Raw genomic sequence first — 17,895 nt, 5'->3', positions numbered from 1 at the left:
GACACGAATTCAAGCATTACCCAAGATAAGTGTGTTAATTAGTGTCATTATTTTTATTCCACCACTTAATTAACCAGTTTCGGTTGTTATCCGTGTCCGGAATTTTTTATTGAACAGATAAATTTTGTAAGGCTTTAACTGTACACAATAACGTCATACAATATTTACACCAACGATGATCGATTACTATTTCATATTGATACTAATATTTGCATTTGAAAATGTATCGACGTCTAGTATTGATCTGGCGGGAATTTACGATTTAAATGAGATCAACAACTTCAGATTTGATATGAACATAAGAACGATTTATAATCACCAATGGGGTAATGGGACACAGGACGACGATGCAAGGAATAAAGTACTGAAATTTATATTGACTGATCTGACGGGAATATTAGAAGAATTAAATTTGATAGCCAGTGATTCACCTGATAATTATTGGTCAGATAATTTTTATGAATTTATAAAAGTACTCGAGGAGCATCAAATTAAAATCGGCTACCGTGAATCATTTAAGGATTTGACGCAGTACATGAGACTCATTGAAAAAAAACGGGATGCTATAGACACAGTCGTCAGATTAGTGATTTTCTATCGTCACAAAAATTATTTCAAAAATTTTTTAAATTTCTGTCCGTATTTATCGCAATTACTTGAGTTCGTGCGTGAAGATGAGGATTATCGAACTATTTCCTCGTTGTATGAAAATTTTTTACGCGCTCTCATGAAAAAAATGGCGGTAAGTATTCAAAAATTTTTATTAATTTTCATCAATGAAATCTACGAATATATTTGAATTTATCGTTCATTTTTCTAAATATTTACTGTCTAAGAGAGAAGATCAACATAATTTCTGTGGTAAATTAAGCTCATTTCGCGTTGAATTATTCAACTACTATCGCCTCGTAATGGTACCGCATTTGAAAAAATATGTAATCAATCGTTTTGCCAAAGTAGTTGAAGCAAAATGTAAAAATAGTGAGTCTCGAAATTATTAATCATGTTTTTCATCGAGAAAAAAAATAATAATGATCTGACAATTTAATAGGTACGTCGGCTCTTCTATGGGGTTTTGAAGATTTGAAAGAAAATTTCGTCGACGCAATCAAAACAACTAAAGAAACTTTAAACGACATAACCCACTATATGTATCGCTGTGACGTCAAATATTTCAGTGAATGTAATTAATATTTTTTAATAATTACAATTAATGAGAGCATCAAATTTATTGGGAATTTTTTTTCTCTCATGCAGATAATAAACAGTTTTATTACCACGAATTAGATAAAATGATACAGACTGTGATAATTGAGGAAAGATTTTTGAGTAAAACTGGATCTTGTAGCCACAATTGCAATCTGAATTATATTTCCGAGACTATTAATCATACAGAGTGTGCAGTTTTTCAGGATTGCCAGTACATTACCAGCGGTTACCATATTTGCCAAGTAAATATTTACTTTATTTGGGGTTTATGTGATTATTTTCAAACTCTAATAGTAGATTTTGGGATTTAATTTAATACTAAATGATCTAATTGGTTATTTAGTCTGACAAAACGAGTTCAAGACGCTACGAATGGTTTAGAGACAAAAATGATGTAATGTATGGCGTTAGTAATCAGCAACAATGTCATGGTAAAATGAAATATTGGAACAGTTATTATAGCGCTGCTCAAGTTCGTGACTGTGACTTTTGTGTTTGTACTTGCGAAATAAATCCTTGGCGTGATTACCAACAGATTACTACTATCAGTTTCAGAAACCAAGTTACCAATATTTCTGAGAACATGTTGAGTATTATTGCTTTACTATTATTATCATTAAATACTGATTCAATCAAGAAATTGTTAATGGCCACCAGTTTTTTTTTTACTGACCGCGTCATTTGTCTGAATAGTTTATGCAATTATTACTGTTACGCACTTAAAAATTATTACTATTCAATTGCCAACCGAATTTAGTTTTTCCATTGACTGCCTAATTATCAAAGTCCTTTTCTAATGATACCAACTGCCCGATTAAGCAATCAATTTTATAAATACAACTGAGATTAATTATTTATCCAAGCAATTAAATTAATTTAATTAAGTAACTGAAGAGCGAGAAGAACTGCTCAGGCATTTGTACTGTTTGTAAAAAATTAAGAAAACTAATGCGGTCAGAAAAATAAATTGAGAGCAATTGACACTTTTTTGATAAAATTGACACTTTACTACAAGTTTAATAATTAATGAGCCGTTTAAATTATTGAATAGGGTGGTCGTGGGTGTGAGATTCGCGAAAAAAGACAACGTTATTCATGTGCAGATAAAAGAAGGAAAAGTTAATCCTTATGGACGGATCAATAAATCTAGATGGAAAGAAGTAGAGGACTTTTATCGAGTTTATCCTGATAAATATTATGTTAAGATTGATGATTTATATGTGAAAAAGCTGAAATTGGGAGTCGATTTCGGAAAGCCGGAAATTGTAAATTTTGATGATCTGATTGCTTCAGAAGGTTACGTTGTTACAGGGGTAAGATTTAGATTCGCTGGAGATTCATTTATAAAGCCAAAATTAGATAACGGTGCAATTCAACTGCAAATTCGTATTACGCCACTTGATTTCATGGGTGGCAAATTGATAAATCATGATCAAACACATTGGATTGTTCCAGAGCATAAAGAATTGAGGTTCGAATTTTTATAAAAATTATTTTCCTTGGCCGTTAGTGTTTCTATTAATAGATTTCTTTTTTAAAATATTCTATAATTCTTCTTCTTATTCGCAGAGAGGAATTGGTTCTCAATGACCCAGATAAACCGTCTAAATCACCTGGAAATACTATTATTTCAAAAACTGATCGTTTTGTAAGATTCCGCGCTTCAGATTTGAAAAAAGACGCCGGACAATCAACAGTTCCGTTCTTTGATGCTCAAGATGTTGATGGCGCTCCCGAATTCCCTTTAGGAGGGGTTGGAATAATTCACCGCGGGCGCGAAGGATACGGCGGATTCCTGGCTTTTCGAATTTTTGATTGTAACATTTCTAAATATTTTGAAAATCGGTTACACTTTCAACAATAGAAAATCATACCATATAATAAAAAAAATACATTCTTCTTAAACAGTTATCTTTTGTTAACAAAAAAACATTAGTTGGATTTAAAAGTATGAGTCTATAATTACATATAGTTGATAAGAAACAATAAAATTGTATCGTAAGAAACCGAAATGCAAGAGAGTAATAAAAAATATTTTTAATCAAATTTTACAAACGACACGTATTTACCCACTTCCAAAAATAAATTTAAGATATAATAAAGTCTCGATACTAAAATTTCATCACTCAAATTAGCAGAGTATTATTAACAATACGTGTTATAATTTTTTTTTGTGCGCAGAATTTTAAAAATTTAAAAATATCAACGACAATGATATTTAATAATTTTATGGTATTCATTTTAATATTAGCATTTGGAAATTTATCGACGTCTGGTATCGATCTGGCGGGTATTTACAATGTAAAGGAAATCGATAATTTTGTATATATATTTACCATCAAAGGTCTTTTTGAATATCAGTTTCGCAATAGGACACAGAGCGAAGATGCTAAAAATCAAACACTGAAAGCTATTTTAACTGATCTGTCGAAAACATTAGAAGAATTAAATTTGATAGCCAGTGATTCACCTGATAATTATTGGTCAGATAATTTTTATGAATTTATAAAAGTACTCGAGGAGCATCAAATTAAAATCGGCTACCATGAATCATTTAAGGATTTGACGCAGTACATGAAACTCATTGAAAAAAAACGGGACGCTATAGACACAGTCGTCAGATTAGTGATTTTCTATTATCACAAAAATTATTTCGATAATTTTTTAAATTTCTGTCCGTATTTATCGCAATTACTTGAGTTCGTGCGTGAAGATGAGGATTATCGAACTATTTCCTCGTTGTATGAAAATTTTTTACGCGCTCTCATGAAAAAAATGATGGTAAGTATTCAAAAATTTTTATTAATTTTCATCAATGAAATCTACGAATATACTTGAATTTGTCGTTCATTTTTATAAATATTTACTGTCTAAGAGAGAAGATCAACATAATTTCTGTGGTAAATTAAGCTCATTTCGCGTTGAATTATTCAACTACTATCGCCTCGTAATGGTACCGCATTTGAAAAAATATGCACTGTATCGATACGCTGAAATAGCTGATGCACGCTGTGAAAATCGTAAGTTGCTTGACTTTTTTACTCTATATATGACCTTATGTTATCAAAGTTGAAAGTTTTAAAAAATGAATGATGCTTGGGTTATGTCTGTTTTCGACTCGATTTTCAAACAAATGGCCAATGAGAATATTAACAAAAATTAACACTTCAGTAGGCACATCATTCATGACGTTGTATACTGAAAGTTTGAAGGAAAATTTTGCGGATGCTATACAAATAACTAAAAAAATTTCTGATGACGTCACGCACTACCTGTATCGTTGTGATGTGAACTATATAAATGAATGTAATTATTATTTTTTTTTTTTCAATTTACAATTAATGAAAGTATTAACCCTTAACGGCCACATTTTACCCCGGCCACATAACGGCAACACGGGCTAACTCCTTTTTTTTTTTAAAGTTTTTTGACCAATTTATTTGAAAGGTATAAGACTTCTAATTTCACTTTTTTTAAGCCTAGGGTGACTAGTCACCCCATGTGGCCGTTAAAGCTTAAATTTATCACAGATGTATACACGAATATTTTTTTTTTCATGCAGACAATAAAAATTTGTACTATTACGAATTAGAAAAAATGATACAGACTATGATAATTGAGGAAAGATTGTTGAGTACAACTGGATCTTGCAGTCACAATTGTAATCTGAATAATATTGTCGGGACTATTAATCATACAGAGTGTGCAGTTTTTGAAGATTGCCAGTACATTACCAGCCGTTACGAAGTTTGTCATGTAAATATATTTTCATTTTTTATTCAAAAGCAAATAAATATCTACCTCTTATGCTCATAATAGTAAAAATCAAAATAAACTCTTTTTTATTGCATTAAAAACAACAAAGATATATTTGTCACTCTAAATATATGAAAAACGATTTGAAAAATTATGTTAAATTAAAAAATATATTATGAGCATTAATTTCTGAAACCTGCGAAAGACTGTCCCCATTTCGAATAAGTAATTAATGATTAATTTCATGATTTAGTCTGATAATACGAGCTCAAGACGTTACGAATGGTTTAGAGACACAAATGATGTAATGTATGGCGTTAGTAATCAGCAACTATGCTATGGCAAAATGGAATATTTGAACAGTTATTATAACGCTGCTCAAGCCCGTGACTGTGACTTTTGTGTTTGTACTTGCAAAATAAATCCTTGGCGTGATTACCAACAGATTACTACTATCAGTTTTAGAAACCAAGTTACCAATATTTCTGAGAACATGTTGAGTATTATTGTTTTACTATTATTATCATTAAATACTGATTCAATCAAGAAATTGTTAATGGCCACCAGTTTTTTTTTTACTGACCGCGTCATTTGTCTGAATAGTTTATGCAATTATTACTGTTACGCACTAGAAAATTATTACTATTCAATTGCTAACCGAATTTAGTTTTTCTATTGACTGCCTAATTATCAAAGTCCTTCTCTAATGTTACCAACTGCCCGATTAAGCAATCAATTTTATAAATACAACTGAGATTAATTATTTATCCAAGCAATTAAATTAATTTCATTAAGTAACTGAAGAGCGAGAAGAACTGCTCAGGCATTTGTACTGTTTGTAAAAAATTAAGAAAACTAATGCGGTCAGAAAAATAAATTAAGAGCAATTGATACTTTTTTGATAAAATTGACACTTTACTACAAGTTTAATAATTAATGAGCCGTTTAAATATTGAATAGGGTGGTCGTGGGTGTGAGATTTGCGAAAAAAGACAACGTTATTCATGTGCAGATAAAAGAAGGAAAAGTTAATCCTTATGGACGGATCAATGAATCTAGATGGAAAGAAGTAGAGAATTTTCATCGAAGTGTGCCTGATAAATATATTATTAAAGTAAATAGTTCATATTCTGAACAGCTGAAACTGGGAGTTGATTACGCATACCCAGAAATTGTTAATTTTGATGATTTGATTGCACCTGGAGGGTACGTTGTTACGGGAGCTAGATTTCGATTTGTTGAAAATTATACAGGTAATTCGAAACCAAAATATCGCGGTATTCAATTGCAAATCCGAGTTTCAAAGTTTGATTTTATAAAAGGAGTTATTTATCAAAACCAAACTTTTTGGTATGCTGCCAAATGGACGAAATCAAGGTTCGAAATTTGTTAATTTATTTAATAATAATTTTATGCTGTACTTATTTTTTTGTTAATATTTACAGACAAAAAATGACTCTAAAAGATCCAGATCGACCAACTAAAACATCTCAGAATATTATCGACTCAAAGACAAATCGTTTTGTGAAATTCCGTGCTTCGGATTTGAAAAAAGACGCCGGACAATCAACGGTTCCATTTTTTGATGCTCAAGATGTCGAAGGTGAACCGGAATATCCTTTAGGAGGAATCGGGATCATGCATCGCGGGAAGGAAGGTTACGGAGGATATTTAGCTTTTAGAATTTTCGATTTTAATCTCTCACAGTACTTCAAATATGATTTGTAAAATTTCAAACTCACTTTTCTCAAAATCAACTTGCAGTTTTTGTAAAAAAATTCATTCACCCTCATGGCAATTTTTGCTAAAACTTTTGTTTTTAGAACATTCTTGTAAACTTTATTCAAATATATGAAACTTTTGAAATGAAGAATAAATATCTTCAAATAAAAATGACTAAAATATTATGTACCTAAAAATCGGAACGTTTTTAACCCAACGAAATGAAAAAATTTGTGAATTGACTGCTGATAGATGACCTACGGAATACTTGGGAGTGACTACAATTTTAAGCAGACGTGCCAAATATTCAGGAATTCAAGATCTAGATTTTTTTCTTTTCATTTCGTTTTTGCAAAAACATGCAATGCAGCAAATACATGAATTTTTGTTTCGTGAAAAACGTTGCGATCTTCAAGTACATAAAATATTCTAGAATTTTTTCCAAAACAATTCGAACTCTTGTTCAGTAATTTTAGTCTCTAATCATGAACAAAATTTAATTGAAAATCTGTTGGCATCATTTCTTCAATAGTCAAGAAAATTTAGCTTCCCAAAAAAATTCAAATTTCCAAATTTCTTGCTATAATTAAATTAACTTAGCTTTCATCATAAAAACAATTGTCTCACTCAATTTCACTTCAAAAAACATGGTCCTAAGAGCTAAATTTTTTCAGCCCAATTCTGTTATTCATCTCAATTCTTTTGACGTATAAATTAATTTTTGATCACTAAATTTTGAAAATTTGAATTAATCAACAATGGCCCAAATTACCTTAAAATTCTCATGTTACTCCTAATGTACGATTCAAAAAAAATTTCTATGATCTAGTCATCCTACCCCTATTTGAATCTAAAGTTTTTTTTGCAAAAAGTTCAAAAAATTATAACCGCATCAAAATTTTAAATTTAGAAAAAAAAAATTTGAATTTAATAACTCACCTATTAATCCGCAATTGTGACCTACTTCATCTGGCAAATCGACATTATTAGAACGAGTACGTGTTGCTGAGACGCGATAGATTGCATGTTCAAATGACGATTTACTGGCAGAGGTGTCTTTGTCTCTCGACCAATTTGTCGTTGGCTTGATAATGTAACTACCACTCGATGTTTTCATATGCCCAGTCTAAAAAAAAAAATTAATTATCATTAACATGGTTTTACAATTATTCACATCATCTAATAATATTTGCCGCTATTATTAATAATTTATCAGCGTAATTACAATTTATGCTAATATTTAAATTTATAAATAAAATAATGGCTAAAGATAGCCGTGTGAAAATTTACCGACTGACGTCAGATCTAAAACATGTAATATCTCAAGTAAATATACCACTTTATATTATAATATTATATTTAATACAATATAATATAAGTTTATTTAGTCGGAAAAAGGGTGAAGAGTTTAATGTAACCTGAGATCTGACAGATGTAAAACATCATTCAGCAGTCTTTCTTGTAATCCAATGAAATTTAATGCATACACGCGTTTTGGTTTAATGTTTTTCTTAGTAGTTGTACTAGTCTAAAATAATACCAAGTACTTAAGCTATTATCTGTAATAATACACTTAGTATTCTATTTTTAATAAAATATGAGATTTATGTTTTTAAATATTTACATAAAAAAACAATATAATTATAATTATTTACACACGTGCCAATGACATTATAGAGGAAAATTTAATGGATTACTTTTTTTTTTTTTTTTTTTTTATAATTACCATAAAGTATATTTTTTTAAAGAATTGATCAGTGTATTGAGGAATTTTCGAGAAAGTAAGTAGTAGCCCGTAACTTTTTACCTGTTGGGAATAACCCATCACAATGTCAACGTTTTTTGTTTATTATGATGTCCTCTAGTAGGAGAAACTATCAAAAATCCATAGAAAAATTTTATTTTCGAGTTTAGACCCATATGAGGATGAATGAGGATAAATGAGGATGAATGAGAATGACTATCTATGAAGAGTGGCCTCTAACTTTGCTCCTGTTGGGAATAATCCATCACAATATCAACGTTTTTTGTTCATTATGATGCCCTCTAGTAGGAAAAACCATAAAAAGTCCTGGGAATAATTTATTTTTTGAGTTATCGACTCCGGGCAGATACGGGCAGATGACACTGTCTATGGCTTTTTGTAAAGAGTGGCCCGTAACTTTGCTCCTGTTGAGAATAATCCATCACAACATCAACGTTTTTTGTTTATTATGATATCCTCTAGTAAGAGAAACTATAAAAAATCTATTAAAAAATTTTACTTTTGAGTTTAAACCCATATGAGGACATTAATGTAAAATCTTTCAAAATCTGTTAAGGTCAGTAGAAATTGTCTGAGATGATAATAGATCTAAAATCATCAACGATAATTTATGTAAAATTTTTCTATCAGTGCATGTGCACATCATGATAAATTGCCGGATAAATATTAAGCTTTAAAAAAATCTCACAACCTATATTGCAAAATATAAATAATATAAATTACAGCTTACTCAATATGCTAGATGTCAAATAAAATAATCGTTAATTATTAACTCATTGAACGTTCTGTTACAAAATCCTTTAATTGTATTGATCGCTCTTATGTAATCCCGTCTATCTACCGTACTTTATTTTAATTATATATTTTTTTGTTGTCTATCAAAGATCAGGTACGTTGAAATTTTTTTTATGCTTATCCTTGTAAGAAATATTTATAATAAAAAAAAAAATTTATTCAATTTTTTATTGGGCCAATAATTCTACGATACTAAAGAACTTGACTTCTAATAATTTTGAAATTTTCTAAAAATGATAAATTATAAAAAAAAAAATATTTTAAAAAATTGCACCTATAGTTTTTTTAACTTTCTACATGTGCATATTTTTAGTTTTTTTTTTTTTTTTTTTTGTAATTGATTTATTAAAAAAAAAAAAATTATTTCATTTAATGTCAATGAACATACGTTATTTTCTCAGCATTTCTATGTCATCCCACTCTAATCTCTAGACAAACATTCGAAAATTTTTTTCTGTCATAAATTATCGAGCAAAAATTATAGTAAACAGTTAGTACATAAAGGTATATATTAATAATAATTGTAGGGTATCAGTGATAACCCCGCGGCTTGTTATCCTCGTGTTCATATTCTCGTCCAGTTTATCAAGTACCAGTACGCACAAATGGTGTAACAAGAGGGACAAGAACAGGGACAGGGACCAACGGGGTGTTGCAATGACGCACTGAGGGTGCTTGCACACAAGTAAATAGTTATACGATACGCCCCCGCTAAATATATGCCGCCTACGTGCATTCCGCGGCACCGATCGTGCCTTTAAATGATTTAAAAGAATTAAAATAAAATAATAAAAAAAGTTTAAATGAATAGAAGGAGAATAAGGTGGAGAAATGATTCAAGAAGCATTGAACTTGAACTTGTTCGTGTTCTTTTCCCCCACCATACCACCTACATGACTCCCTCATTGTAAGTCGTGATGCCAGAAGCCTTCAAGTAACATACTTTTTTATGAATTCATCTCGAGATTTATTTTTATATTTTTCAATCGTTGTTGCTATTTATTATTTTTATTTTTACTAAATGTCATACATCACATGTACTTTTAACTTGTCTCTGCTCAATAATAATAATAATATAAATAAATATTAATAAAAAGTAAAAATATTGTGATTATCAACGGAATTAAATGTCTGGTTGGTCAATGATGCAGTTCGTTAAGCGCATTAAGATGCACTTGGGTTGTAAAAGTTATGCACTAAAAAATAAATATGAATGTGTGCTATATATATTCTTCAGATGTATAAATAAACTAATATTTGTTTTATTTAAAGTTATTTATATGTTAATTAATAAGTATATCATATTTACTTTTTGTATGTAAGCATGACAATTATTTATTTCAGACTATAAAATACTGAATTCAATGTTATTTTTAATTTTTTTAAGTAAACGACCCGATTAAAAAACAGGATGACAATTATTGATTATTTTAATTTACATCTTTAGAAGATATATATATATTTTAATATTATTTTTGGAGAATGAAAAATTCGAAAAAACTCACTTTCATTTTATAACAGAAAATTAAAAAAAAAAAAAATATTAAATTTTGTAAAAGTGCAAGTCACGAAAATTTCAAATTTTATGCAGATTGGAAGATCGATAATTGATACTTTCGAAAAAGAAAAAAAAAGGAATTAAATTAAGAGCATCAAATAAGAGAATGTGCTCAGGAAATTTAGCATCAATTATCTTCAGTCAAAAATGAACATCGCATTTTATTATCAGAAAATATTGGAATAAATAGATGTCAAGTCTCATTTTATTCTCAAGTAAGGACTTTTTGTATTTAAAAATTTGTAAAAAGTCGCGGACACTGAAATTTTGTTCATTTAAAAGTAGATGTCAAATTTTCTATGAGTTAAAAATGAGGAAAAATTTTTCGACTCCAGTCAATACTCCTAAATTATTTCATAAAAAAAATGATTTTTAGAACTAGTAGCCTCAAAAGATTTTTGACGATAATTTTGTCCGGAATTTTTTTTCAAATGAAACCTCTTGTCACAAGACACAAACGAAACTCGATGGAATACTCTATAATCTACCGATCCTCGATTCAATTTAATGAGATTTTCTATTCAGGTAGGATAAAAATTTTAATAAATCCTCGATTCACTGTAAAAATGCATCGAGGACAGTTTCGTTAGTCTATTCAAGTGCAAAAGAGAGAAAAGTGTAAGACGTCTTTTCCGATAATGAAAAAAATTTTTAATAAGTATCAACTAGATGTCAAGAACTCGAATGTAAGTTACAGTTGGTTAAATCCAAGTTGTTGAACATCCGAACGGGGATTATCCGTATCACCTTCTCCAAGAGATGATAAGTTAATAAATAAGGATAAGGATAAAAATTGATCATGATCGCAAGTGAATTATTTAAATCTACAGTCAACAAGTAACATGCTTACTTCATTAATGTCAATAAATATATATGTATATTTAAACAAGTTATTTATCCTTATACACCCAAAGCCCATTAATATAAATACAAAATATAATGTATAAATATATAATGCAAATCTCTTTCTCTATACATATGAGGATAGCAGGAGCCTTAATACAAAGATCACGAGATATTTTCTTGACATAAGAGGGTAGTGCGATAAAACGTCTACGTCCTCTTCAATGGTATATTTTATATATCTTATTGCATTCCAGATTCCAGTACTTAGCATTCAGCATACCAAGGTATATAAGATATACCTTAAGCGAAAAAGTAAGACAAGGAGATGTGAACTGAAATTACGAAACGATAGATCGAGGTGCTAGGTCTTCCACCTTTCAACGATTGTCCTCGTCGCCGTTGTCGTTGCAGTTTATATAAACAAATAATAGTCAATAAATATTAAATAAATAATTTATATGCGATATTCATTTTCAGTTGGCACATGAACATGACCATTGATAGTAATCTTTAAATATCACTAGAGAAAATAAAAATATCGTCATTGAAAACAAAGACTTGAATTCCACACAAGATTCAAGATTCACGTACCTACAATTGAGTCTATATAAATATATATATATATATTTATATATATATATATATATATAAGTACAAGTTATAATCTCGTCATTCATCGAGTGATTATTTATCCTGACGTATATTTATCTGACTTTAGTTTACTTTTATATATATTTATATATATATATATATATATATATATATATATATATATATATATATATATATATATATTTGTGTGTGTGTATTTTTGTATAGAAAGAGAAAAAAAATGGTGTGTATAAATATATATTTATATATCTGAATATTATTTAAAAATATGTAATATTTGTATGAATATGAATTGCTGAAGAATTGCAACATATTTTTCATAAATATATTTATATCTATATATATAATGATTCATATTGTATATTAAACTTTCATCATGACACCTGCGAGAAGACGATGACAGACGGTGCCTAGGCGATTATTAAATATATTCGTTGTAATGTAGGATGTCGAAATATTTACTTCACTTTTTAATCATATTTTTTTTTAAATATTCCATTTAATTGAGAAATTATTATTTGATTCCATATAAATTTATTAATTTATTTGATTGAGCAATTTTATAAATTATTTTAATTCCAGCTTTTCTAAGTTACTGATAGAAGGGCACACCCTAAAATTATTATGACCTGAATAGTTGAAGAAATTGATCGAGTTATTAAGTAAGAGGTATAATTAATTTTATGATACATATGTAATGTGTGAGTTTATATAATCAGTATTTATTTTTTTTAATTAATTTTTATTTAGGTCCCCGAGGGCCAGGCAAAATAAAATACTTTAGGCATAATAACGTATGCAATTTTTTTTTTTCCTTTGTAATCTTTTACCCATAGTCGAAAAAAAAACTCGAGGTAAATGAGTTACAGTACAGAGCGCACTCAATTAACTCGAGGTCGAAGGTTCGAATCCAACTCAGGGTATTTTTTTTTCAATGTTTTTATTTTTTATACATTATTACAACCGGAAGTTATTTATCAATATCAATTTTATAGACATAAAATTTTGTCAAATTAAAAATTTTTTTAAATCACTGATTAGCAATAAAATTACTCACTCGATAAATAACCATCTGTAGACGGAAATTTATATATTTTTAATAAAAGCTTATCTTTATCAAAGGGTCTAATTTGCATGATTAGATCTCGGACGCTAAATCATATCTTGTATGTAATAAAATTTATAGACACACTTAAATGTAATTATTCGTTTGCATATACACACCATATGTATCATAAATATCATGCTCATACTTATATGGTGCGTAAGCTATATCACAAGAAGATGGCTCTATCTTAAATTACCTACGGTCTAATGTTCACTGAAAAATTGTCACATTTATCATCAATATTTATAACTCATGACTAATTACAAAAATAAATAACCATAGGTTCATTTCCTGAATTTTTAGTCTAAATTTTTCGCCAGTTTTTAAAATTGTAATTCGAAACTAACGGAACAAGTTTTTTTTTTTTTTTTTTTTTAGGTACGCGTAGATAATAATAGAAAAAAAGTATTTGATTATTTCAACAGATAGTAATTTTAATTAGAAATGTAAATAGTAAAAGCGTATCAAGCTGAGTAAGTTTACACGTGCAGTAGTTAGATATTTATATTGAGAATAGAAATACCTCACGGTGTTTATATTTGAAAAAAAAAAAAAAAAAAAATTTTTAATTCTGGTTCTGTGGTCTATGGATCTATATAATATGAAAAATTCACATACAACCCATGTAAAAAAAAATTCAAAAAAGGTTTAGTATGTAGAACTTTTGAATTTTGAGCAGATTAGAACTTCAAGTTGAACATTTTAGGATTTTGACATTAAAAAGTATAGTTGGTTTAAAATTTTGACAAATGCGAACGTTTTTGAACCATAATTTTGAAAATTTATATTTACTGTTTTTTTCTTTCCAAAATAAAAATTTCAAATTTGAGATTTTTGAACTGGTTTCAAACGAAAGAAAAATTCAGTGAAAATTCATTCTGAGAATTAGACTCAAAGTTCAAAAAAAAAACTTGATCTGTCAAAAATTTAAAAGTTCTACGCGTTAAACTTTTTTTGAATTTTGTTTGTAACGAATTTTATATACACGGGCATCTTGTCTTGATTTTAATGTTTTCTCTTTTCTTTTGTCTTGTCTTGTCTGGTTACTTTCATGGTCTTTACTTATTTAGCAACACAACTATATATTTTACTCCCTCATTCCTTTATTCCCTCACGTACTATCTATCTTTAATACCGTTTATATTTTTTTTTTATCGCGGAGACCATTCGTTCCCAATTAAACGAGTGATATTAAGAAAACAAACCTTTCGAGTACCAGCTGTACTGTTTCTGAAAATTTATTATTTTAATTTTCACTATATTAATACACATTGACTGAATTATTATTCGTTTTTTCAAAAAATTTCAAGTGCTACTTTTTTCTCAAGGAATGAATTTACATTATCTTTTATGATTTTGACACAAATTTGTGTTTTTATTATTTTGTTGCACTTAATAAAATTTTAATCAAAATAAAATTTTGATTATTTATTTTGCAACTAATTAATAATTCATGAGTTAAATAAATTTTTTAATTTCTTAATTAATTAATTATTGAATAATAAGTAGGATTTTTATTTATGACCATGCTCGATGCTCAATAAATTTAAATAGTTTTATAGAGAAATTTCTTTTTATGAGTTTAAATTAATTCAGATGATGAACTTATTTTGCCGGAAATTCGTTTATGAATTGTTTATTATAGTTATAAAAAAAAAAACTAAAATTTAATCAGAATATATTCGTATTTTAAGTTTAAATATTTTTGAAAAAAGGAAAAAAATACTTCATATCAATTATTAATATATATATATATATTAATATATTAAATAATTTATGAACCTTAAATTCAAAAAATTTTTGGTTCTCGTAAAAAATGAACCATATATGACCACAATGGAAAATTACCTATTTATGCTACATATATATCTATATATGCCATAAACGAATCATATGTAAAACATATACGAGTCATATATGGACCATATGAGTGCATATGGAGTATATATGAGTCATATATGAAACATGTATTATATAAGAGGCATATGTGAAACATGTATTATATAAGAGGCATATGTAAAACATATGTCCATATATGATCCATACATGCCATAAACGAAGCATATGTAACACATATGTGAGTCACATATCGAGTATATATGTCATATATGGTGCATATGTCACGTACCAAGCACATATGGGTCATATGTGATCTGTATATGGAGCATATATGCCATATATGAAGCATATAAGGATCATATGTGATCAGTATGTACTTCACATATGGTCAATTTTTATATATTCCCAATACATGAAGCATGTACAGATCACATATGATTCATATATGATCCACATATGATTCATATATGATCCATTTATGATTTATATATGCTCGTATATATGCACGTTCTATATGTGTTTATATGATTCATTTTTTAAGGAATTGGAATATAAATCAACAAATAAAAATTTCGTATCTTTAAAAAAAACTAAAATCTTTAAAATATTTTAACTTTATCAAAGAAAAATGATGTCAATTTGTATGTAGAAAATTTATTTGAAACTATTGAAGCAAAAAATGAATAAAATAAAGCGATTAAAATTACATGGAATAAAAAAAGAGCAGAGAATTAAGAGGGTAAGAATTTTCCACATACGGATGCTCAATTTGCATTCACATTTTGTTTATGCTCTCCCTTTCTATGGCTACTATATATGCCTATAATAAATATATACATATATGTTTGATGCTTCGCAGTATAGTACAAAGAGTGACGTTCAGGGTTACCAAGAACTCTTGGCAGATCCATAGCTGCATTTAAACTCTTATTCTATTCTAATTTTTCTTTTTCGACTGTTGATTCTTACGAATATAACGCAATGTGCATCCACATCCACATAAACGGAATCGAATGCACATTCATGCATTGACTGAGTACTTAATAAAAAAGTTTTTGTTTTGTTTTATTAAAAAGTATATTTATCTACATTAAAAGACCGTAAATCTTTTAACTGCAGACACATGATTCTTATTCGATCAAGCTTAAACTGGCTGGCTTCTTTTGAGTCTTGATTTTATGTGGGAGGACAAGTATCAGTTTAAGTCTTTTAAGTCAATGAAATATGGGGTCAAATACTTTTGGTACTAAACGAGATCCATAACAGACAATTTTTATATCCACTCTCATGCATTCATTTCATATTTTTTACTTTACTTGTTTATATATTTATGTATCTCCCTTATTTATAAGCCACGTGGCTTTTTTTTTATTTCGGAAATTTATCAGTTCAACTACTGCCACTTTTATTAAATATATTTATTTATTTTTTTATGACTGCAATAAATACAAAAAACGAAAAACGGAGATTGAAATTTTGGTAGCGCAAAAAACTCATGGGGTAGAAAATGTTTGAAAGCTCAAAGTATCTGGTCTTTAATTTTTTGAATCCGAAATTTAATTTACCGTTAGGGTATGAAATGGCGAAACGGTAATTTTAAATTTTTTCTATTTAACAGTTTACGTGGGCGCAGATAAATTTGTTTCATAAATTTTAGTGTCATAGACTGTTAGATTTACCTTTTCTCATCGAGTTAGAAGGTCGATGCTCTGAGAGACGGTTCTCTCAAAAGTTATGAGCTGTCAAAGTTACAATCACATTTCTCATTTTGATAACCGATTATTCGCGAATATATGACGCTGAAAAAATATTAAACACGGTTTTTTAGTGCGTTAAGTATTCTCTACAAAGTATTATTTGTTTCTGAACAGTAAAGTCTAAAATTCAAAATTTTAAAGTCGCAGATAATTTTTTTTTCTTTTGTGTTCTAGTCGATAAAATTTTTGGAAACGCATAATTTTTTTTTACAACCAAGTCATCCCATTACTAAAATATTTAAAATTTAAGTAGTCTATAAACGAACCTTATAAACATCCAATTTTTATTTTTTTTATTTCAAAAAAATTCCGTTTTTGATTCGAAAAAAGACTTTTTGATCATTCGTAAAAAATAGGAAAACTAATAACAAAAAATTTTTAATACTCGGGACAAACGAGCTCCTAATTTTAAAAAGGTCGAAATTTTTTTTTTTTTTACGATATTGTAAATATATGAAAATTCTAAAAATGACTAAAAGTGAAAGAAACGAATTTAAAAAAAAAATTTATGACGTACTAAATTTGATAAAAAATTTTACGATGACTAGGTCATTTTACAGTGTTGTCGGTAGTGTATAAAAAAATAATGGATTAAAATTTACAGGGGTCACGTTAGTTACCGCTGTGATTTTATATACACAACCTTCTTAACATTTACTGCGTTCGGGGATGTAAAACATGAACACAATGTGACTCACGGGTGGCCTTAGCGACATCACGAAATATATTATTTTTTGAATTTTCAATTCCAATTTAAAAAAAAACCATTAATTATTTTCTATTTATTATCGACACGAAATACCGAAATCTTTTCCATAAGTTCAAAAATTATGAAATATAATTAAAGTTGTCAAAAAAATGAAAATAAGTATTTTAGTGTCGCTATAAATATAAATATACGGAAGCTAAATAAATACAGTAGTTCAAT

General features: G+C 28.3%; 2 protein-coding genes across 6 annotated transcripts in view; one reads left to right on the top strand and one right to left on the bottom strand.

Moving 5' to 3' along the window:
- The window catches only part of LOC103579449 (A disintegrin and metalloproteinase with thrombospondin motifs gon-1), a 122,444-nt gene that overhangs the window by 58,506 nt on the left and 46,043 nt on the right, over window positions 1-17,895 (bottom strand). For all 5 annotated transcript variants that reach the window (XM_053739038.1, XM_053739039.1, XM_053739037.1 and 2 more), the window contains one exon: window positions 7,627-7,813. In XM_053739038.1, the coding sequence (XP_053595013.1) occupies window positions 7,627-7,813 (187 nt within the window). The remainder of the gene's footprint in view (window positions 1-7,626; window positions 7,814-17,895) is intronic.
- LOC103579442 (uncharacterized) lies at window positions 45-3,221 on the top strand. The gene is made up of 7 exons (XM_008560836.3): window positions 45-742; window positions 837-981; window positions 1,052-1,183; window positions 1,258-1,451; window positions 1,553-1,794; window positions 2,261-2,680; window positions 2,779-3,221. The coding sequence occupies exons 1-7, from the start codon at window positions 176-178 to the stop codon at window positions 3,071-3,073; spliced, it is 1,995 nt and encodes a 664-aa protein (XP_008559058.2). The 5' UTR covers window positions 45-175; the 3' UTR covers window positions 3,074-3,221.

The sequence above is a fragment of the Microplitis demolitor genome, chromosome 5 (assembly GCF_026212275.2).
Source record: "Microplitis demolitor isolate Queensland-Clemson2020A chromosome 5, iyMicDemo2.1a, whole genome shotgun sequence".
NCBI lineage: Eukaryota > Metazoa > Arthropoda > Insecta > Hymenoptera > Braconidae > Microplitis > Microplitis demolitor.
The sequence above is the reverse complement of the archived record's forward strand: the minus strand, read 5'-3'. Positions and strand labels throughout refer to the sequence as shown.

Bases quoted from the DNA above. Each gene is read 5' to 3' on its own strand.
- LOC103579442 (XM_008560836.3), top strand. From the start codon at position 176: ATGATCGATTACTATTTCATATTGATACTAATATTTGCATTTGAAAAT. The intron at 743-836 runs GTAAGTATTCAA...TTACTGTCTAAG, and splicing joins CTCTCATGAAAAAAATGGCG to AGAGAAGATCAACATAATTT. The intron at 2,681-2,778 runs GTTCGAATTTTT...TCTTATTCGCAG, and splicing joins CCAGAGCATAAAGAATTGAG to AGAGGAATTGGTTCTCAATG.